Source organism: Dendropsophus ebraccatus, chromosome 5, assembly GCF_027789765.1.
Source record: "Dendropsophus ebraccatus isolate aDenEbr1 chromosome 5, aDenEbr1.pat, whole genome shotgun sequence".
Taxonomy (NCBI): domain Eukaryota; kingdom Metazoa; phylum Chordata; class Amphibia; order Anura; family Hylidae; genus Dendropsophus; species Dendropsophus ebraccatus.
The window spans coordinates 66,354,057-66,377,442 of record NC_091458.1 but is presented as its reverse complement, the minus strand read 5'-3'; the positions used below and the strand labels follow the sequence as shown (position 1 = coordinate 66,377,442).

The 23,386-nt window shown below is 45.4% G+C and overlaps 1 protein-coding gene across 2 annotated transcripts in view; it reads right to left on the bottom strand.

The window, feature by feature from the left end:
- The window catches only part of STAT2 (signal transducer and activator of transcription 2), a 53,089-nt gene extending 39,705 nt beyond the window's left edge, over positions 1-13,384 (bottom strand). For both annotated transcript variants that reach the window (XM_069970469.1, XM_069970470.1), the window contains exons 1-2: positions 13,280-13,384; positions 4,465-4,628 (exon numbers count right to left, since the gene is read on the bottom strand). In XM_069970469.1, the coding sequence (XP_069826570.1) occupies positions 4,465-4,595 (131 nt within the window). In that variant the 5' untranslated portion in view covers positions 4,596-4,628; positions 13,280-13,384. The remainder of the gene's footprint in view (positions 1-4,464; positions 4,629-13,279) is intronic.
- Between the last annotated feature and the right edge of the window lie 10,002 nt (positions 13,385-23,386).

Here is a 23,386-nt window from a genome sequence, read left to right as displayed (position 1 = left end):
ACAATTCACACCGGGATCCCACGGTACTCCTGACGGGTTCTCTGCTGCGGCACCCCGGTTGAGAACCGCTGATTACATAGGAGTTGGATTTCAACTTGCCTGATCCTTTATTGCTCTGTAAGATACAGTCACTGCCAACAGTAGTAGTAAAAATGGCTGTTGAGATTTTGATAAATGTGTAGGAAGGGGATAGGGACGGGAATCGGTACATAGTACTAAAGAAATGGGGAAGTGAAAGCTTATTACATTTATTGAGAGTTGCTTAGAATCAGAATCAACTCTGCTGCTTTTTTAAAGTGCCCCGTCACTTTAAAAAACTTTACATGTTCCGAAACGTATTATCAGATCGCTTTAAGAGTTTTATATCAATAGACTGGTGCCAGCACGGGGATGCCGATGCCGCGGTCCTGAAGCACTGGAGGCAGACCAGCCGGCCCCCAGTGTGATGATCAGCCCTCCACTATGTGATGAGCTCCTATAGACTCAATGCAGCCAGGTCACAGAGGGGAGGGGGTTCTATCACACTGGGGGCCGGCGGGTCCGCCTCCAGTGCTTCAGGCCAGGCCAGTGCCCGGGAATAGACCGACCTTGCACGCAGTAACCAGGCTGCAGTTAAAAAAAAAAAAAGACTGGGGTCAGTGTTGGGTCCACTTCTTTTTAATATTTTTATTAATGATCTTGTTGAGGGGCTACAGAGTAGAATCTCCATTTTTGCAGATGATACTAAACTGGGTAAAGTAATCAGCACAGAGGATGATAATATCATATTACAGAGGGATTTGGAGAAGCTAGAGGCTTGGGCGGTGAAATGGCAAATGAAGTTTAATGAGTTTAATGATGCTAAAGATGAGAATATAGTTTTGCCTCTTTATAAATCACTGGTCAGATCACACATGGAATACTGTGTACAGTTTTGGGCACCGGTATATAAGAAGGACACAGCTGAACTGGAGTGGGTGCAGAGGAGGGCAACAAAGGTCATTAAGGGAATGGGTGGTTTACAGTACCAGGACAGGTTAACAAGCTTGGGGTTATTTACACTAGAAAAAAGACATCTTAGGGGCGATCTGATCACAATGTACAAATATATGAATGGACAGTACAGAGATCTTTGTAGTGATCTTTTTACTCCTAGGACTGTAACCATGACAAGGGGGCATCCTCTTCATCTAGAGGAAAGAAGATTTTATCATCAGCATCGACGCAGGTTCTTTACTGTACGAGCGGTAAGACTGTGGAACTCACATGATGTTGTCATGGCCGATTCATTAAATAAGTTCAAGGGAGGCCTGGATGCTTTTCTTGAACAATATAATATTACAAGTTATGGGCATTAGATTTCCGGTGATATGTTGATCCAGGGATTATTCTGGTTGCCATTGGAGTCGGGGGGGAGTTTTCTCCCTGTGGTGGGGCAATTGTTGTCTGCCTCACATGGGTTTTTGCCTTCCCTGGATCAACACAGTAGGGTTCCCCTAGGTTGAACCTGATGGACTCTTGTCTTCTATCAACCTTATTTACTATGTTACTATGTTACTATGTCATCCCTGCGCTGGAACCAGTCCATTGATGTAAAAATGGTGCATTTGCTTAAAGTATTTATTATATGCTATGCTATTCTTATAATCCTCAGAAAATAATGGTTTTCAGTAGTTTCATGCTACACAACTGCTTTGAATTACAATAGTCAACCTCTCATGACATTCATTGCACAATTCTCCAACTAAATGCCAAGCTTTGCAACCACAAAAATTGTTTCAGCAAGAAGTAAAAATTCTTTGCTTCATACAAATGATGAGCTGTACTTCACCCTGGCCCACATTGTGGTTTATATTTACAGCGCAGTGTGGAGTTGAGAGACCATTTTGTCTGTGTTATATTCTTAAAATGTATACTTGCTTTGTGTAACACAAGTATACATAAAACATAGTTACTAACTATGTTGTTTTATGGCTATGAGAATTTTGTTATTTTATGCTCTTTACTTTAATTCAAGGTCTGGACTGGGAGTCTTCGCAAATAGATAACAGCTAGAGAGGTTGGAGACTGATGCCATGACGTATTGCCGTATTTTCAGGCAGCCCTGCTGCAGTCAGACAGGAGTTAACTGCAGCTAAATTAAAAACAAAAAACAAAAAAACATTTAACTTACCTGGGGCCCATTACAGACATCGGCACGCCTCCCGTACCGTACCTGCGCCGGAGATTGCAGAACCTCTCCTGGGCAGCCGAACGTCTCATTGTAGAGGCTCGGAGACGCTCGGCTGCCGGGAGAGCTTCGGGAACCTCCGGCACCTCTCTCATTCTCCTGAAGCTCTCCCGGCAGCCGAGCGTCTCCGAGCCTCTCTGATGATATGCTCAGCTGCCCGGAAGAGGTTCCGCGATCTCCGTCTCTGGCGCAGGTAATGTACGGCACACTTTCTGCGCAGGGAACGTTACGGGAGGCATGCCGATGCCGGGAACAGGCCCCAGGTGAGTTAAATGTATTTTTTTTTGTTTTTTTTATAGTGGTCGCCCCATACGGTGGGGATGCAGCCATTTTTGAGCCCCCCGTACCCGGCATATAAGATGACCCCTGACTTCTAAGAAGATTTTTCAGGGTTAAAAAGTCATCTTATACGCGGGAAAATACGGTATGTAGGATGTTTGAAAAACCTGTGTCGTACTCCTGTGTCCTCCTTCTCCTCCTCCTACCTTTTGATGGTCTCATGTTAAGATATGATTAAAATAAGATATTATGTTCTTATAATAAACAGAATCAGCGTGAACACTGGCTTGGTCTCATGTGTTTGGTTGATACTCACAGACAGGCTGCAGCTGCCACACCACTTTACCAATTTGGCAGCCCCCTGGTATAGCGAAAAGACTTCCGCTATACCTAACAGTCAGGATGTACGTATAGCCAAGGCTCCATTGCAAAGGCTGGAATATAAGGTAACTTAGATTTTGGTTTCTTAATCCTTTGGATGCTATTGATCATGGCATCTAAGCCTGTCAAATATCTGACAAAGATAAACATCTGAATAGACAGGATCCTTCAAGAAACTTAAAAAATGTGCCACTCAAACTAATTTTACAGCTGCTCTCTTCTACACCAGAAAATAATGGCAAAATAGTGGTCAGGCCCCCACCACACGGGACAAGGCTCATTCCCACATCCCCTATATTACAGAGGCTACGGACAGGGAAGCCCTGTAATGGAGTGTTTCTCCACCCGGCATTATGTATCAATATCAAGCAGGCAGTGGGGAAACTTTTTGTATCTCTGCAGCACTGTAATGATAAAGCTGCATGGCTGTGTCATGACAGTGCTGCAGAGATTCAGACTGTTTCCCCACTGCCGGCTTGATATTGATACATCATGCCGGGCAGGGAAACACTCTACTAAAGGGCTTCCCTGTCCATAGTCTCCGTAATATAAATTGGGCGCTAATCCCGGATTATGCGAACTTTTGGGTGAATACTCAAAACAGGCAGATTTTTTTCAAAAAGTTGCATCTAAAAAATATTCACCCGTCGAATACTGGTTCATAAATAGAAATTAGACCAAAAATAGGCAAAAAATTCAATTACTCACCCCAAAATAGGCGCAAAGCCCTTGATAAATTCCCCCTTATAAATCTTGCTGTTTATCTAAATGATAATGGCCTACCAGAATCCCAGTCTCTGCTCCAACAAGCCCCACTAAAGGCCCTAGTCCACGGAACGATTATCGTCCGTATTTGGCCGATATCGGCCGCTACGGACGATAATCGTGCCGTGGAATAGAGTGCAACGATCAGCCGACATTGTTTATGTCGGCTGATCGTTGCAGTCGCTTGTTTTTCAACATGTTGAAAAACAAACGACTGATACAGCAACAATCTGCTGCCGTCACTCCGTTGAATAGGAGCATCAGCAGCAGATGCTACTGTATCCTATGGGCTGCCCGGACGATCAGCGATCACCCGGGCAACCCCCCCGCAGCTCCCCGCCGCCCCTCCCGCACTCACCCGCTCGCTGGTGCCATGTTGAATAGCGGCGGCAGCTGAGAGCGCTCGTTTGCTCCTCTAAACGACCCGTGAAATAGGGGCTTTAGGGAACTGGCCTTTAACACTGTAAAAGGTAAGAACTATATGGAGTTCGCTAACATAGATGAGCTCCACAGACATATAATGGAGCTTGTCTTATGCAGCATGGTGGAGATCTCTACAAGCTAGGAAGTGAAGAGCATAACCATGTGTTCATATGAGAGATTGTGGGAGTCTGAACCCCCAGACCCTGACCAATCAAATCTTGTGACATTTCAAACACTTTTCAAATGACAAAGACACTTTGGCCAAAAGCCCCATTGGCAACAAAAAGTGATGTGAGTAAATTATACAGAACATTGTGGAACAGGCAGGCACTTTAACATTGGGTAAAAAAGCAAACAAAAGAATAAATTTCACTAATGTCTACACATGAACTTTTCCGCTCACTCACCAGTCTTGTGATTCGATCCATACAGCTAGGCACTGCCGCACCACCAGTGGAACAACTTCTTGGTTGTAGACAGCCAAGGCTTGCTCTTGGAATGCACCAGTTAGCCTCAATATCGCCTCCCACTGGCTCATGTTGAGACCACAAGCCTAAGCTACCCGTCAGTACTACCGTAAAAAGAGGGAAAACCTTGTAAATTAATGTGAGTAAATAGAAAACAAAAATATTTATTACATTATAGTCAAATTAACAAAATATAAAATGCCAGCACTGCAAGGACAAGCAGTTATCAAGATAATGAATATAAGAAGCATCACTGTTCTGTTATACAGGCTACAGATACCAGATTGGTACAAGTCAAACAACAGAATCCCTGTTGATCAGCCAATTAAAACGGCCACAATGCCGGTACCGACTCTTGTTCATTTACCAGGTCCAGCTTCAGACATACGATATTGTAGCATCCAAGTAATTAGGATGAGCTGCGCAGGTACGGCCACTACCACAAGTATAGAGCTACTGTACGCCTGATCAGCTAAAAAGAGGCAGCAAGGCTATAGACTGTTAGTGTATAGGGGCCTTGCAACTTTTTAAACATATTTTTCCTTTGCATTACAGGGGTATTCGGCTCAAACATAACTTTTAATATGTTGCTGCCCATGATGAGAGTAGTAGAGTATTGTTGTACCGTGTTAACCAAAGAAATCAGTAGAATAGAGAAGAAATCAGGTGATACTTTTTAGAGGCTAACTGAGTATATTTGGTTGTAAGCTTTCGAGAGTCTAGCTCCCTTCATCAGACAAGATGTTATACAAAACTGAAAAAAATCACAGACTTAGGGCCCTATTCCACCGGACAATTATCGTTCAGATTATCGTTAAATCGTTCGAATCTAAACGATAATCGTTCGGTTGAAATGCAGTTAACGATTAACGACCGAACGAGAAATCGTTGATCGCTTTATAAGACCTGGACCTATTTTTATCGTTGCTCGTTCGCAAATCGTTCGCATTGAATAAGACATCGTTCGGTCGTTCGCAATAGATACGAATGCAATAGAGAATAAATAGCGAATAAAAACGATCGCAATTACGATCATAAGTAACGATTATCGTTCCATGGAAATGAGTGAACGTTTTCAGGTCTTTCGCAATAGCGGTCGTTTGAGATCGTTAATCGTTAACGATTATGCAAACGATAATCGTCCGGTGGAATAGGGCCCTTACAGTGGGGAAAAAAAGTATTTAGTCAGTCACCAATAGTGCAAGTTCTCCCACTTAAAAAGATGAGAGGCGTCTGTAATTGACACCATAGGTAGACCTCAACTATTAGAGACAAAATGAGAAAACAAATCCCGAAAATCACATTGTCTGATTTTGTAAGAATTTATTTGCAAATTATGGTGGAAAATAAGTATTTGGTCACCTACAAACAATCAAGATTTCTGGCTCTCACAGACCTGTAACTTCTTCTTTTATGGTGCGTTTACACGTAACGATTATCGTGCGAATTTGCGCGATAACGATCGAATTCGAACGATAATCGCAGCAAACGATCAAACGACGAACGAGAAATCGTTCATTTTGATCTTTCAACATGTTATCAAATCGTCGTTCACCGCTCGCAAAAAATACGCCGATCGTTCCGTGTAAACAGTCGTCGCGCGATAGTCCGGCCGCCCGCTGCCCAGCCCCCTGCGTCGGCTCGATTGCCACCCCGATCGCCACCCCCGCCGCCGCTCCGATTGGCTGAAGAGGGGAGCCGGGAATTTCAAATGGCTCCTCTTCAGCCAATCAGTGCTGAAGAGGAGCACTGGTTGGCTGAAGAGGAGCCGTTTGGAATTCCCGGCTCACCTCTTCAGCCAATCAATGCACTGAAGAGGGGAGTCTGGGATTTTGAAGACCTGCTACGCGGAGCAGGTAACGTATGCTCGCGGACGGGGCGGCGATCGGGGCGGCGGGGGTGGCGATCAGAGCGGCGGCGATCGGGGGAGCACGGGTGGCAATCGGGGCAGGGCAGGGGGCTGCGGTTGACCGTGGGGCCGGGCTGCGAGCGGTGGGGCGGGCTGCGGGCGTGCGATCGCAAAACGATCGCAAAACGATTTTTCCGTACGATATATCGTACCGTCTAAACGCTGATTGTTATGAAAAAAAAATCGTTACTCCGACATCGTTAATCGTATGATCGGGCCAATTATCGTTTCGTGTGAACGCACCATAGGAGTCTCCTCTTTCCTCCACTCATTACCTGTAGTAATGGCACCTGTTTAAACTTATCAGTATACTTAGGCTGGGTTCACACTACGTATATTTCAGTCAGTATTGTGGTCCTCATATTGCAACCAAAACCAGGAGTGGATTAAAAACACAGAAAGGCTCTGTCCACACAATGTTGAAATTGAGTGGATGGCCGCCATATAACAGTAAATAACGGCTATTAACAGCCATTGTTTTAAAATAACAACAAATATTTGCCATTAAATGGCGGCCATCCACTCAATTTCAACATTGTGCGAACAGAGCCTTTCTGTGTGTTCAATCCACTCCTGGTTTTGGTTGCAATATGAGGACCACAATACTGACTGAAGTATACGTAGTGTGAACCCAGTAAGGCTATGTTCACACTGCGTATATTTTCGCGGCTGGACATATACGCGGTAAACTCCGGCCGGAGATTTACGCTACTTGCGGCCGGCTACGTACGGACCGCGAACTTACGCCCGTAGTCTACTTACGCTTCCCGAGCGCCTTACGTAGCGATCTGACAGCGGTCTTTTACTTGGAAATCTTCGCCTAGCCCCGGACACCCCACAGAACCTTTTGGATCGGCACAAAAAGCTGCAAAAATGAAGAAATCACCACTATGTACGGGACTGCATGTAACGCTACGGGCGTAAGTTATGGCATTTTCGTCCTCAAACAATGGTCTGGTTCATTTTTTACGGTGCCGCGTACGATCCGGGCGTAAGTTGGTACGTAGTGTGAACTGTGCAGCCGTACATCGTATACTTTCCATTGTACGCAAACTACGTAAGTCTCCGGACGCTTATTCACGGAATGCGCTACGGCCGGAAACTTACGTAGTGTGAACATAGCCCAAAAAGACACCTGTGCACACCCTCAAACAGTCAGACTCCAAACTCCACTATGGTGAAGACCAATGAGCTGTCAAAGGACACCAGAAACAAAATTGTAGCCCTGCACCAGGCTGGGAAGACTGAATCTGCAATAGGCTTGGAGTGAAGAAATCAACTGTGGGAGCAATAATTTGAAAATGGAAGAAATACAAGACCACTGATAATCTCCCTCGATCTGGGGCTCCACGCAAAATCTCACCCCGTGGGGTCAAAATTATCACAAGAACGGTGAGCAAAAATCCCAGAACCATGCGGGGTGACCTAGTGAATGAACTGCAGAGAGCTGGCACCAATGTAACAAAGCCTTCCATCAGTAACACACTACGCCGCCAGGGACTCAGATCCTGCAGTGCCAGACGTGTCCCACTGCTTAAAGGGAACCAATCAGCCCGTTTGAGCATTGAGCATTGTATAAAGCACCTGGAGCGGCCCCGGCAAGTACCGGCCGCCGCCGCAGCAGGTGCTTTATAACGGAGAAAATGACTTTTATTCCCCGGCTCGTGACTAGATACGAGCGGGGAAGTAGTCATGCTGGGCGGCTCCCCGCTCCTATCTAGTCACTGCGCTCTGCCTGTCAGTGCGTTCGGCGGGATGATTGACAGGCAGAGAGGCTAGTAAAGGACTTCTCTTCCTGTCAATCATCCCCTCTGAGCGCGCTGACAGGCAGAGCGCAGTGACTAGATACGAGCGGGGAGCCGCCCACCATGACTACTTCCCCACTCGTATCTAGTCGCGAGCCGGGGAATAAAAGTCATTTTCTCTGTTATAAAGCACCTGCTGCGGCCGCGGCCGGTACGTGTCGGGGCCGCTCCAGGTGCTTTATACAATGCTCAAGGGAACCATATCAGCTCAAACGGGCTGATTGGTTCCCTTTAAGCCAGTACATGTCCGGGCCCGTCTGAAGTTTGCTAGAGAGCATTTGGATAATCCAGAAGAGTATTGGGAGAATGTCCTATGGTCTGATGAAACCAAAGTGGAACTGTTTGGTAGAAACACAACTTGTCGTGTTTGGAGGAAAAAGAATACTGAGTTGCATCCATCAAACACCATACCTACTGTAAAGCATGGGGGTGGAAACATCATGCTTTGGGTCTGTTTCTCTGCAAAGGGGCCAGGACGACTGATCCGGGTACATGAAAGAATGAATGGGGCCATGTATCGTGAGATTTTGAGTGCAAACCTCCTTCCATCAGCAAGGGCATTGAAGATGAAACGTGGCTGGGTCTTTCAACATGACAATGATCCAAAGCACACCGCCAGGGCAATAAAGGAGTGGCTTCGTAAGAAGCATTTCAAGGTCCTGGAGTGGCCTAGCCAGTCTCCAGATCTCAACCCTATAGAAAACCTTTGGAGGGAGCTGAAATTCCGTGTTGCCAAGCGACAGCCCCAAAACATCACTGCTCTAGAGGAGATCTGCATGGAGGAATGGGCCAACATACCAACAACAGTGTGTGCCAACCTTGTGAAAACTTACAGAAAACATTTGACCTCTGTCATTGCCAACAAAGGATATATAACAAAGTATTAAGATGAAATTTTGTTACTGACCAAATAATTATTTTCCACCATAATTTGCAAATAAATTCTTACAAAATCAGACAATGTGATTTTCTGGATTTGTTTTCTCATTTTGTCTCCCATAGTTGAGGTCTACATATGGTGTCAATTACAGGCCTCTCTCATCTTTTTAAGTGGTGGAACTTGCACTATTGGTGACTGACTAAATACTTTTTTTCCCCACTGTATATACACACTAGGCAGAGCTCATCAAAGGATTTTAGAAACTTCAAAAATAACAAAATGCAATATACACGGAGTCTGCTATTTACAACAGGTCAATAAACTAAAGCTTGTGAGGCGTGACAAGAGGATGGTAAGCTCTTGTTGCTATCTGTTTGTTGTCAGATTAATGGCCTAATAGCAATTAATGGCCTTCATAGCTAGAACAGGTCACACATAGGCCGATATGAAGCTGGCATGGATATTTACATCAATATGCCGCACACCGACAGACCAAACTGCTTACCTGAGAAGCGACAGCTTCCATCCTAAACATACAAAACAATCTATTATATACAGCCAGGCTATTCGCTACAATCGTATCTGCTCAGAAAAAGCAGACCTGGACCAACATCTCTGTACAGCTCCTCAGTTGGGCCAAAAATCTATGCGTTTCAGCAACTATAACAGTTGCCCTTGTCAGGATTAAGGATCGTTAAGGATAATCCTGACAAGGGCAACAGTGATAGTTGCTAAAACGCATAGATTTTTGGCCCAACTGAGGATCCGTACAGAGAGTGATGTCACCGAATCTCCTGGGAAGTATCAATCGGACTACTGGGTTTCATTGTGGAGTACCTCCAAAACACACTATACAGCATTACCCAAAACGGACTATACGACATCATCTTGTGGTGATCATACCAAGAATACTAACACATCCACTTCCAGTAGTGAAGTTTCCATTGCGGACATTGTTACACTGACGGACGAAAACAGAAGCACGCTACAGGTACTGATATCTTTCATTACCACTGGTAGCCATTGATAGCTCTCACTATTAGCCATAGCATATAGGGTAGTATCGATTGCGCTGAATGTCCCTTTTTGTTATATAGCCTCTAAAAGGTATCGCCTGATTTATTTTCTATTCTCATGATGAGACTAACAATTCCTTTGATACTTGTTATTGTCTATTTAGTCTCCTTCCCCCAGTTCTGAGCTGCTGCTTTCTGCTGAAGAACACAAAAATCTGTGTGTGAGTCTTTCTCTCTGTCACCCCTCCTCCCCCTCCCTTCTGAGACTGCTGATGTAAACAAGTCCCTGGCAGGCTTTATCTGCAACATTGTAGCTTCTTTGTAATGCTGGAAGGGTCATTCTGAGGTAAAGTTGCTAGTGAACTTAGTTGCTGTGATTAACCCTCCCAGCATTACAAAGAAGAAAATGAGGGATGGTTGAGCTAAAAACTAAGGCTACACATCTCATATTAATTATGAAATTTTGATTGCTGAATCCGCTAATACTCCACAACTAATTACAGTACAATGGAAACCAATAGGGTTTTATCAAGCTCAAGGCTCAATCAATTGTGCAGCCTGCTAACTTCATTTATAGTCGACCGCACATTTCCATTTACACAGGAAGATGTGCGGGTTACTAGAGATGATTTAAAGGGGTATTCCGCTCAAACATACCTTTTGATATGTTGCTGCCCATGGTGAGACTAACAATTCCTTGCATACTTGTTATTATGTTTCCAGTCTCCTTCTCCCAGTCCTGAACCGCTGCTTTCTGCTGAAGACACAAAACTCTGTGTGTGAGCTTTTCTCTCCATTTCCCCCTCCTGCCACCTCCATTCCTAGATGGCTGATGTAAACAATCCCCTATCTGCAACTTTGTAATGCCATGTGGATTAATCAAAGTGAGTCCATCAGCAACTTGACCTCAGAACAACCCTCCTAGCATTACAAAGAAGCTACAAAGTTGCAGATAAAGCCAGTCAGGGACTTGTTTACATCAACCGTCTCGGAAGGGAGGGAGAGGAGGGGGAGACAGATAGAAAAGCTCACATACAGATTTTTGTGTCTTCAGCAGAAAGCAGCAGCTGAGAACTGGGAGAGGGATACTGAATAGATAACAACATGTATGGTAGGAATTGTTAGTCTCACCATGGGCAGCAACATGTCAAAAGTTATGTTTGAGCAGAACACCCCTTTAAATGCTGGCACATAAAATGCAAGACTTCCCGTTCATCAACCAACAGGGTTTGGAAACACTAAAATTGACAAAATAAATTTTAGTGATTGTCAATCATAGCCTCATAGCAACTGTCAAACATATTCTTAGGCCATGTTCCCACACTGCAGTATTGCTCAATATTTTTGGTCAGTATTTTGCAACCAAAACCAGGAGTTGATTGAAAACACAGAAAGGCTATGTTCACACACTGTTGAAATTGAGTGGATGGCCCCATCTAATGGCAAATAACAGCCGTTACTTAAAAACAATGGCTGCTGTTTTGAAATAACGGATGTTATTTGCCATTAAATGGCAGCCATCCACTCAATTTCAACAGTGTGTGAACAGATCCTTTCTGTGTTTTCAATCAACTCCTGGTTTTGGTTGCAAAATACTGACCAAAATACTGAGCAATACTGCTGTGTGGGAACACGGACATGGAAGGCCTGTAACGGAGTGTGTGTGTTCCCCCCCCCCGCACGGGCAGCAACCCGCTCATTCTTTGGGTGACAGAATATGGCAAACTATAGAATTAAGTGGGAGTGAATTGCGCGTGGTGCGAGCTGCAGAATCTGCGACTGGTGTTCTGTCGGGATTCTGTAGTGTTCACATATTTGGCTGCTTGCACCTTATACAGGGCTGCAGTATAAGCCCAGCATGAGCCAACATATCAAATAGAGTTGCGCAAACATTGGGCACAGTCGGGTTCTTCTGAGCAGGCAGCATTTGATAAGTGCTGGCTGCTGAAATTGGATAGAGCTCTAGGGTGTCCTGGAAAACAAAGATTTGGCCATAGGGTGTAGCCATATTTCCTGTCAGCCCTAAGGCTGCCACCAGGAGTCAAATATGGAGCGTTGCCAAAGGTTTCGGCGCGTTCGCTCATCAGTAATCATGAAGTGTGGGAATAAACGTTTGCATACCACAATGGGATGATGGCGCTACAGGTGAATATCAGACTGTGATACATTGGGTATATGCACTTTTTGTTACTTTGAAATTATAAGTTAATATCTGAACAATATTGTATTCTGTGCAGTACCTTTAAATACAAACGCTTACTATCTGCCATCTAGTCTATTATGGGTGTGTTGAAGGGTCACTTCAGGTCAGATTTACATATAACCATCAAACTGGATCTTCCTCAGAGGAGAATGCCAGAAGCAGGAAGCTTCATCCTTTGCATCTGACATCCCATCCAAAGCCGCAAAGGCTGAAACTGTTAGGAAGTTGGGAGAAGCCCACGGCTATGTGCTTCGCTCCCGTCTCACTGCTTGTTTCCTCACTGCTGGAGACAGGCAGGGTTCAGCTCACATTTTGTTCCTCTGAAAGGCGGATACATCGCCATTCTGATTCAATGATCTGACAATAATCAGCGACTACGTTTGCGTCATTTTCTAAGTGCTGGACTGTAGTGACTGAAGTGACTGGGGCCTGAACCGATCTGAGCACAGATATGTCTGCAGCCGATCTTTGCTGATATGTCGGTGCCTTGGAGATACAAAACATGAACTCCCAATAGTCACCCTGTCACCTGCAGCCAGATGGGCAGTGACATGATCCAGGGAGATGGAAGCTCAGCCATGCACTTCTACCAGCTCTAACAATCACGCAGACACTGACCAATCAGAACGTTGTACATAACTGTGTGACATGTCAAAAATTTCTTAAAGTGACAGGAACACGAAAAAAAAGTTGCATACATGTTGCACTGCTGGAGAATGCTGCTGCCGCCTCCCTCTGCAACAATGAGAGCAGCCCTTAGATAGATACGCCAAAACGTCACTCATCTATGTAAATAAAAGAGATTCCCCTATTGTGTCACATAAAACCCGGACACCTACAGCACTGCGGTCATTGTACTATGAGGGCATCACTGCGGCAGAGGGTCTTCCTGTCACTGACAGCAAGTCCTATGGCCAAAGATAAACAACATGAGTACATTACCACGGACTCGCTGCGGCTTCCACGATCGTCCCCCTCTGTCCCCTGCGCAGAGCAGCCTGTGACACTATCAGAGTGCACAAGATGTCACAAGCTGCCATTGGTGGGCTGGAGCGTCAATCCTCGGACAGCAGCCAATCAGAATAAACACACTGGGGAAAGGAGGCGGGAGGATAGCGACAAGCTCGTTTTGTCCCATTGACAGTTCGTGATTGGATGCTTGAGAGTAGGCGGGAATAGGGTGGGGTTAGGGGCGGGGCGTGCAAGGCTTCTCTCCTGTTTCCCAGGTTTTACGTCATCATATGGGTGTGGTGTGTTGTGTCAGCTGTGTGTACGGTGCTCAGCCAGGTGAGTCCTGTGCTGTACTTGAGATTCGCAGAACCCGAGGCTTCCGTATTTCTGAGCAAAGGCGTCCACTGCTGCCAGCTCCGTACTGTGTGGATTGTGGGCGCCCTATCTTACCTATAAGAGGAGATGTGTCAATGGACTCCCCAGCCAGAAGCCTGTCACACATATGCTTTGCCTGGCTTTCTTTTGGGATGAAACGTTCATTTTATGAGCGGAGAAACGCAAGGGAAATCCCATCAAGAAATAGGCCGAATATTGAGCGGAATCCGCTGGTAAATTCAGCCTCTTTTACCCGCATATAAGGGTATGTGTATACTATGGAATCCCGGCGGATCCCCTGCCGCAGATTCCGCAGCTCGTCCGCACGCATCTTTGTTGGTCCCATAGGCTTCATTGCATGGTTTGGCAGATTCCGCCATTCGCCCGAAGTATGAACTTTCTCATTCTTCGGGCAGATGGTGGAATCTGCTAAACCATACAATGAAGCCTATGGGACCAGCAAAGATGCGCGCAGCCGCAAACTGTGGGTGATCTGCAGCGATTCCATAGTGTGCACATACCCTAAGAGAACAGAACAGCAATGGCACACCTGTGCTGGGACATTTCTGTTAATCCCATTCACTTCTATGGGAGATACAGAAACGGCAAAAAAACAACCAACTTGGCTGCTTTCATGGTCACCACATTGTGATGGGTAGTTCCATCTGTTATGACTAAAATAGTCATACCCTGTTAAATCTTGTTCTCTTCTTACTAAATTCTTATGTGGCAGGATATATGGTATGAAGGTAACATCCTTCCCATTTCACATATTTCTGGCTGCCTCTTCCCCTGCTTTGTCTTTTGTTATTCTTCAGTTCTTATTTAGGGCCCGTTCACACTGAGTAAAAGTGGCGGAATTTTAGGGCGGAGCCTGTGCCGTGGATGCCGATTGAAATTCCACCTGTCCCATTGATTCAATGGGATGTCTCATGCGCCTCTGCTCTCCACTTATAGAACTGACATGTCAATTCTTTGGGCGGAGTGCAGAGACGGACGAGAAATCCCATTGAAACAATAGGACAGGCTAAATTTCAAGTGGCATCTGCGGCACAGGCTCCGCCTGAAATTCCGCCACTATTACTCAGTGTGAATAGGCCCTTATGGTCCAGAGTTGTCTTCTGCAATGATGTAGAGGAGTCCTCTAAATTTCTATGGCAAATGAGTTCCTGTTTCACTGTTCTTTTTTTGATGGGAGGTCCCAGTATGCAGTCTGTGGGCCAGGGGTCCTGACACCCTTCCCCGCCCATCAAATGTGTGCATGTACTGCATTGCACTGCCTGCTGTAGGCCGTGTCCAGCATGGAAAAGACCTACTGCTTGGTATGGGAATGGGAAAAGGTGAGTTTATCTTTAAATTTTTTGTTGGTGTAAAGACCCCAACCGATCTCTAGAACAAGTGGTGAGAGAAGTGTGCGGCTGAGTACTTCTTCCTGAGCGCTGTCCCTTAGACTTGAATTATGAGACCATCTTGGCCATGTGGTACAGAGCCAGAGGAGAACACGCTTAGGCTGCATTTTACACATTTCACTTTCGCTCCATGAATCACAGATAACACCGTAAATCCCTTTCCTGAACTGTTTTCCCGCTCTGCATGATGTAACAGTATCGGGGGGAAACTGTTTGAATTTCCCCAGCACTGTGGTGAAAGAGCTGCGGAGATTCAAGCTGTTTTCCTGCTCCCGGCATGATATAGATACAACGTGCCAGGATAGGACATGGCATTCATTGTCCTTGTCGTCTGTGATTCACGCAGCGAACACGGAACGTGTGAATGCAGCCTTAGAGGTCAGTCAGGGTCTAAACACTCAAAACTTGTTACATGTTTCTACAACATATAAAAAGTTTTAAAGGACAATGTCCACTGAACTTGTTTCGTACACTGCACAGTGAACTGTCAGTCAAAGAATAATGGAGGAACTGCATTTATTCCACTCCACTTATACAGTACACTGTATCTGTACTTAGTCCTGCAACTGGGAGGTTCTCAGAACAGATTTGTAGCCACTGAAAGTCAACACTAAAGCTTCCTACTGGATAACCACATATATTGCATATACAGTGGTACCTTGGTTTAAGAGTAACTTGGTTTAAGAGCATTTTGGTTTAAGAGCTCACAGTTTTTCAAAAGTGGGAAGGGGCATGGTCTGCACAGCGTGGTCTACAGCCCTGTACTATGACCCAGGAAGTCTCCCTCACCTTCCAAATCATAGCAGATCCACTTCTGGCTGGGGCTTACATCAGGGGACAGGACTGTGGAGGTAATCTCTCCATAGCTGTAACCCCTCTCTCCCCAGACAGAGAGCGCTGCATGTATGTGCCCACATATGTCCTGGTCATTCCTTCATGCTCCCTGCAGTCTCTGTCAGCCCATCCTCTCCATTACAGTACACTAACTTATAATATCACATATTCTGCCGTTTCTCATAGTTTGTTTCATCTGTTTTACATGTTATTCAGAATAATAAATCATTATTTTGGGGTGTGGAACCAATTGTCTGCATTTCTATGATTTCTTATGAGAAAATTAGCTTTGGTTTAGGAGTGGATTCGGATTACAAGTGCGATTCTGGAACTAATTATGCTCGTAATCCAAGGCACCACTGTATTGGGAAAAAGGAAAGTCTTTTTTCTCCTATAGAAAACCTAAGCTATACTCCTGAAAAGAGAATGCCTCCGGGGTTATGCTTACACCACCCAGATTGGTAATTGGCAGATGTACTTGTGGGTAGAGCAGTATATAGCAACCTTGCCCTTTGTTCCCAGCCATGATGACGGATTAGCTGTTCCTTGTGGAATGCGGTTTTACTTGTTTATTAATTTTTCTGTTAGGCTGGTTTTACACAGCCTTAAATTTCTGCAAAATGGCCCAAAAAGCGATGTGCTGTTTATTTGAGCAAAAACGCCTATGGCCAGATGATTGCTGTAAGTCACTGGCATATAATGTATACATACATACTTGCCGTTTTTTTTCTGTGGCGTTTTTCTCTCCTCTTTGGTGTTCAAAAACACAGCTTGCTGAGGGTGTGGCATTTTTTTTCTGCAAACTGTGGCATTTATCTCCCATAGAGTTCAATGGAATTTCTTCTGTTTGCCTCAAAAACGCCACTCCTAGAAGCACAAACAAGGGCCATTCACACCTAAAATCCAAAGCACCAGAATCATCGCCAAAAAAATCTGTCCGTTTTTCTGACCTCTAGAATTTGCACAGATTATGTTTTCCACCCACTCCTGGTTTTGGTTGAATTTTTTTTTTTTTTTTTTTGTAATGACCAAAAGACTGACGAAAATCCTACTATATGTGAATATAGTCTTAGGCCATGTTCCCACACAGTAATTTTGGTCAGTATTTTGCAAACAAAACCAGTAGTGGATTAAAAGCACAGAAAGGCTATGTTCACACACTGATGAAATTGAGTGGATGGCCGAGATTTAATGGCAAATAACGACCAATGGTTTTTTTTTTGTTTGTTTTTTTAATAGCAGTAATTATTTGTCATGAAATGATTTCCATCCACTTAATATCATCAGTGTGTGAGCATAGCCTTTCTGTGCTTTCAATCCACTCCTGGTTTTGATAGCAAAATACTGACAGAAATACTATGGGCCACATGTATCATCCTGCGAAAGGATGATTTTCGGCGGAAAGTGCCGATTTGCGTATTTTTTTTATACGCAAATGGCCGATTTGCGAATAAAATATTCGCAAATCGGCACTTTCCGCCGAGTACGCCAAGGGGGCGGAAAGGGGGCGTGTAGTGGGCGGAACGGAGGGCGCGGACTCAGAGTCCGCGCGATTTACCATCCGTTCCGCCCAAATATACGCCGAAAACCTACTCCAGTCCTCAGCTGGCGTAGGTTTTCGGCGGTGCGCACCGGCGCGCACAGGATTTATGTAGAGGCAGTCCGCCTCTACATAAATCTCCGTAGCGCCGGAGCTGCGGGGGCATTTTTAAGTCCGGCGTAAAAAACGCCGGACTTAATAAATGCCCCCCCTATGTGTGTCCATAGCCTTAAGGTGTTGTGTTTTGATCCAAATTTAACGGATGAGGAGTGTTTGTGGGGAGTGACATCACAACCATATTTTCTTCCTGCAGAATCTCAAGGTTTTTGTTAAAGGGGTAGTGCGGCGCTAAACATTTATTCACAAAATAACACAGATTACAAAGTTATACAACTTTGTAACTTTGTAATGTGTGTTATGTATGTGAATGGCCCCCTTCCCTGTGTTCCCCCCCACCCACGCTAGACCCGGAAGTTTTGGTGCCTTATACTTACTGCATTCGTGTCAGCCCCCGTCCGCCATCTTGTGACAATGACGTCGTCTTCGGGAGGCCAGCCGAACCGCTCCATCCGTCCCTCATGCCGGCCCCCCTAAGTATAATGCACCAACACATCCGGGTCTAGTGTGGGTGGGGGGAAACACGGGGAAGGGGGCCATTCACATACATAACATACATTACAAACTTTGTAATGTGTGTTATTTTGTGAATAAATGTTTAGCGCCGCACTACCCCTTTAAATTAGTTGATACATAACAAGGCAAAATATTTAAAGCCATCTTCCATAAAAATACTCTATAATGCGTTTAAATCTGGAGAGCAGGATGGGTCCAGACAGTGTCACAGACCTGCCTCTGTGACACTGTCAGTCTGAAATAAAGATATTTTGTTCTGAAAACGCAGGATCACAAAGACAAGGCAAAGGTACCTATGAGATGCTCACTTTATAGGTAACTGGAAACTGGCAGCACAAATATATGAATATCCATGCTGTCAGTTTCCATTTAATACTGCAGGTATGGAAAGAAATGAAGGGAAAGTATGTGCCAGAGGCCAATCCCAGGTCTGAGATAAGGATTGTCTCTGGGATTTTATTTAGGAAGCAGCAAGGTCTATCAGGCGGTACTCCTACCTGTCAGTTATCACATTGAATGTTGCCTGGTAAAGTTCCCACTCTCTTGAGTCCACCATTGTGTGGCTCTGGCATTCCACCTGAATATGCTTTTATCCTTTCAGGTGTACGTTTGACAGGGACAGAACTGATTTTTCTGCCCATACAACATTTTCACCTGCTGTATGCATGCAGAACGTGATGTATTCTTTCAATCTAACACAGCGCTCTGTGCTGCCACCTCTGTCTTTGTTAGGAACTGTCCAGGGCATTCGCAAACCCTTTTCCTTATCTGCTGCACTTTCAAGTTTGAACTCTGAGCCAAATACATGAAAATATTTGAAGGGAATGTAACAAAGCTTATTTTTAACAAAACGTCCCTAACCCATAATTTTAATTAAAGTGCTTGGTGGACTAAATTAGATAGTCAGGCCAACTTGTCCCCAAATATAACCAACTTCACCCCGCCGATGCATCAGCCTAAAATCCCATAGCCATTTTCAATGCAGGCATAGACTTTTTTTTTTTTTTTCCTGAGTACCTTGCAATAGGCAAGACAAACAATTGAATATAGACTTAGGTCACAGACGTTGCAATATTAGATTTTATATTTGAAGAGTAAACCATCTGCATTACAAAGTATTTTCTCGGGAAGAATCCTTGAACGAACTATAAATATGTTGATCTATTCCTGGAATCTCCTTCCTAATCTTAGAGTCTTCGGCATCAATTCAAATTAAGTCTATTCTTAAACACTCAGTTGTTTTTACTGTGTCAACCCACTGCTATCTGTTTGAATTGGAGGGCTTGCGTGCCTCTCATGTCAATATCAATTCTTTAATCGGAGAGCGGAGGCTCGTGCCCTGCCATTCAGACAGATAGCAGGCAGGATTCGGTTCCGTACGGAATTTTGGCGCTGATTTTTAGTGTGAACAGGCCCTAAGGGTTGCAGTTAATAAACAGTATCAGCTAGAGTATTTTAAAACTTTATGGGAAAATATTCACAAATCAAAGAACTAGGTGACGGTAAAGGAAGTTGACCCTTTATTCCATTGCCTTTACTCACATTTCTTCAGACACTTTAAAGTCCACTTATTGGCCACACAGCTGGTAAAGGTGACGGCGTCCATGGTGTCCGTGCATTGTGAGGGGAAAGGGCAGTTCCTCAATAAGGATTACCTTATCCGAGTGCTGGGATTCATCATGGAGCTGTCCATCAATAACATCAACTACTGAACACAGACACCCCCCCACCGGACATGCTACATGTATATATAGACATCATCCCCATGTCCTTGCTGCTTCTTCCCATTCTCTGACAGCGGCCATGAGAGCCTAAGGCTTATGTATGAAAACTTCTGGTGTCATCAGTAACAACCAGCAGCAGCCGGTGATGACACACAAGCCTCTCTCATATATATATATTTCAATCCAATCCATTTCAAGCGTTTGGAGTGTTGCACTATGAATTGACTGAATAAACACAGCTTATAGAGCTTTTTCACTACGCTGGAGTGCTGTGGATTCTCTGCATACTGTATATATTTCAATGCAAATAGAAAGCAGTGATCACAGTTCCATAAGATTTGACTCCTTCCCGGACCTCACAACATGTAATAGATATTGGAGGACGGCAGCTCTACTTCATTACGAGGAGATGCCGTCCTCCAGGATCTATTATGTATGTATATGTGTGTGTATATCAGGGCTGTGGAGTCAGAGCTAGTTTTGGCTGGAGTTGGAGTCGGAGCTAGCTTTGGCTGGAGTTGGAGTCGGAAAGAAATGTACCGACTCCGACTCCAGCTTTAAAAAAATCTTTAAAAAATGTAGAATTGAATTTTGTTATGTATTTTACAAGTTTTGCTCATGAATATATATTATGAGCAACATTGGCCCTATTACATAAGGGTGGTCGGGGAATATATCAGTAATAGGACACTGGTCCTATTAGATAAGGGGGGTCATGGAAAAGTTGTCGGTCACTATTTGGCAGATTGTTTCTGAGCTGGAAGAGTCCATTGTGTGGGGGGAGATCTGTGCTGTTCTCTTCCTGATTGGTGGATGACTGTATATGAGCAGCAGTGTAATATGAAGATATCCTGTGTAATATAGAGGAGGAGGAGAAGACATAAGTAGTGTAGCAGTAACCTCTGTCCTCAGTGTGGTGTTTTCTCTCTGGGAAAAGATTGTGTGTTTTTCTTCAGTGTTCTATGGCTGCAGCTGTGTGTGTGTGTGCGCGTGCTATGGCTGCAGTAGGCTGTGTGTATGTGTGCTATGTCCGCAGCAGGCTGTGTGTGGTGTGCGCTATGGCTGCAGCAGGCTGTGTGTGTGTGCTATGGCTGCAGCAGGCTGTGTGTGTGTGCTATGGCTGCAGCAGGCTGTGTGTGTGTGCTATGGCTGAAGCAGGCTGTGTGTGTGTGCTATAGCTGAAGCAGGCTGTGGGTGTATGCTATGGCTGCAGTAGGCTGTGTGTGTGCGTGCTATTGCGTGCCCCCACAGTGACCTTCTATATCACTATGTTTGGCCCCTCTATATCACATACCTCCCAACTTTTGCAAAGAGCAAAGAGGGGCATGTGCGCTGCGGCCAACATAGCGACCCTCCATAGCCATGCCCCCATAGCCATGCCCCCATAGCAACCCTCCATAGCCACTCCCCTACAGTCACCACATGCTGCGGACTGAATAGTGCCCTATACAGTATCCAACCCCCCAAAAATGCCCTATATAGTATCCAATCCCCCATTATAGTACCCCACATAGTATCCAATCCCCCACATAGTATCCAATGCCCCCATATAGTGCCCTTACATAGTATCCAATGCCCCATATAGTGCCCCACATAGTAGCCAATGTCCCTATATAGTGCCCCACATAGTAGCCAATGCCCCCATATAGTGCCCCACATAGTAGACAATGCCCCCATATAGTGCCCCACATAGTAGACAATGCCCCCATATAGTGCCCCACATAGTAGACAATGCCCCCATATAGTGCCCCACATAGTAGCCAATCCCCCCATATAGTGCCCCACATAGTAACCAATCCCCCCATATAGTGCCCCACATAGTAGCCAATCCCATATAGTGCCCCACATAGTAGCCAATCCCCCCATATAGTGCCCCACATAGTAGCCAATGCCCCATATAGTGCCCACATAGTATCCAATCCCCCATATAGTGCCCCACATAGTAACCAATCCCCCATATAGTGCCCCACATAGTAGCCAATGCCCCCATATAGTGCCCCACATAGTAGCCAATGCCCCCATATAGTGCCCCACATAGTAGCCAATGCCCCATATAGTGCCCACATAGTAGCCAATGCCCCCATATATGCCCCACAAAGTAGCCAATGCCCCCACATAGTGCCCCTCATAGTAGCCAATGCCCCCATATAGTGCCCTACATAGTAGCCAATGCCCCCATATTGTGCCCCACATAGTTGCCAATGCCCCCATATAGTGCCCCACATAGTAGCCAATTTCCCCATATAGTGCCCCACATAGTAGCCAATCCGCCCATATAGTGCCCCACATAGTATCCAATCCCCCATATAGTGCCCCACATAGTAACCAATCCCCCCATATAGTACCCCACATAGTAGCCAATGCCCACATATAGTGCCCCACATAGTAGCCAATGCCCCCATATAGTGCCCCACGTAGTAGCCAATGCCCCCATATAGTGCCCCACATAGTAGCCAATGCCCCATATAGTGCCCACATAGTAGCCAATGCCCCCATATATGCTCCACATAGTAGCCAATGCCCCCACATAGTGCCCCACATAGTAGCCAATGCCCCCATATAGTGCCCTACATAGTAGCCAATGCCCCCATATAGTGCCCCACATAGTTGCCAATGCCCCCATATAGTGCCCCACATAGTAGCCAATTTCCCCATATAGTGCCCCATATAGTAGCCAATCCCCCCATATAGCGCCCCACATAGTAGCCAATCCTCCCATTTGTGTGGCCTGACCATAAAAACAATAAACCAGTAACTCACCTGTCTGCCGGTCCCAGCAGCTCCTCTCCCGGCAGAGCGCGCACTCCTGTCATCCTTCGGGGTGGGCGGTGGGGAGCGGGGTATACAGACACTGACTGTGCCGGAAGTAATTCATGATAGAGGCTGCAGGTCACTTCCGGCACAGTCAGTGTCTGTATACCCCGCTATCCGCCCCGGAGGATGACGGGAGTGCGTGCTCTGCCGGGAGAGGAGCTGCTGGGACCGGCGGACAGGTGAGTTACTGGTTTATTGTTTTTTTTGTTGGGGCCACATATAATGCGGGACACTGGGTGCCGTTCCGGGACCGCAGAACAGCACCCCGAAAACGGGACTTTCCCGCGGAATCCGGGACAGTGGGGAGCTATGATAATATCACTATGTGTGACCCCCTGTATATCACTATGGCTGACCTCTATATTACAGGTATTTGGCATTGTTAGCAGTGTTTCTTAGTGTATGGTGAATATTTAGTTAGAAACATAGAAGACTGTCAGCAGGAAAAGATCACCTGCTCCATCTAGTCTAGTTGTGAGTAGTTCAGGACATGGAGGCTGGAGACTGGCTGCATCCTTTGTATGTTTCATAAGTCGCCCCAGGATCATGTAATATATTAGGGAGAAACTGCTGAGCCAGTGTGATAAAAAAAAACTCCCCTGGTACATGACTGCCCATTTATGAAGGAGTCTGAGTCGGGAGTCGGAGTTGGAGTTGGTCCTGATAAAATTCAGGAGTTGGAGCTGCGGCTTACCGACTCCACAGCCCTGGTGTATATATTAATTTGTGTCCTCTTTCTCTCTCTCTGATTAGTATGAGTCTCTCTCTC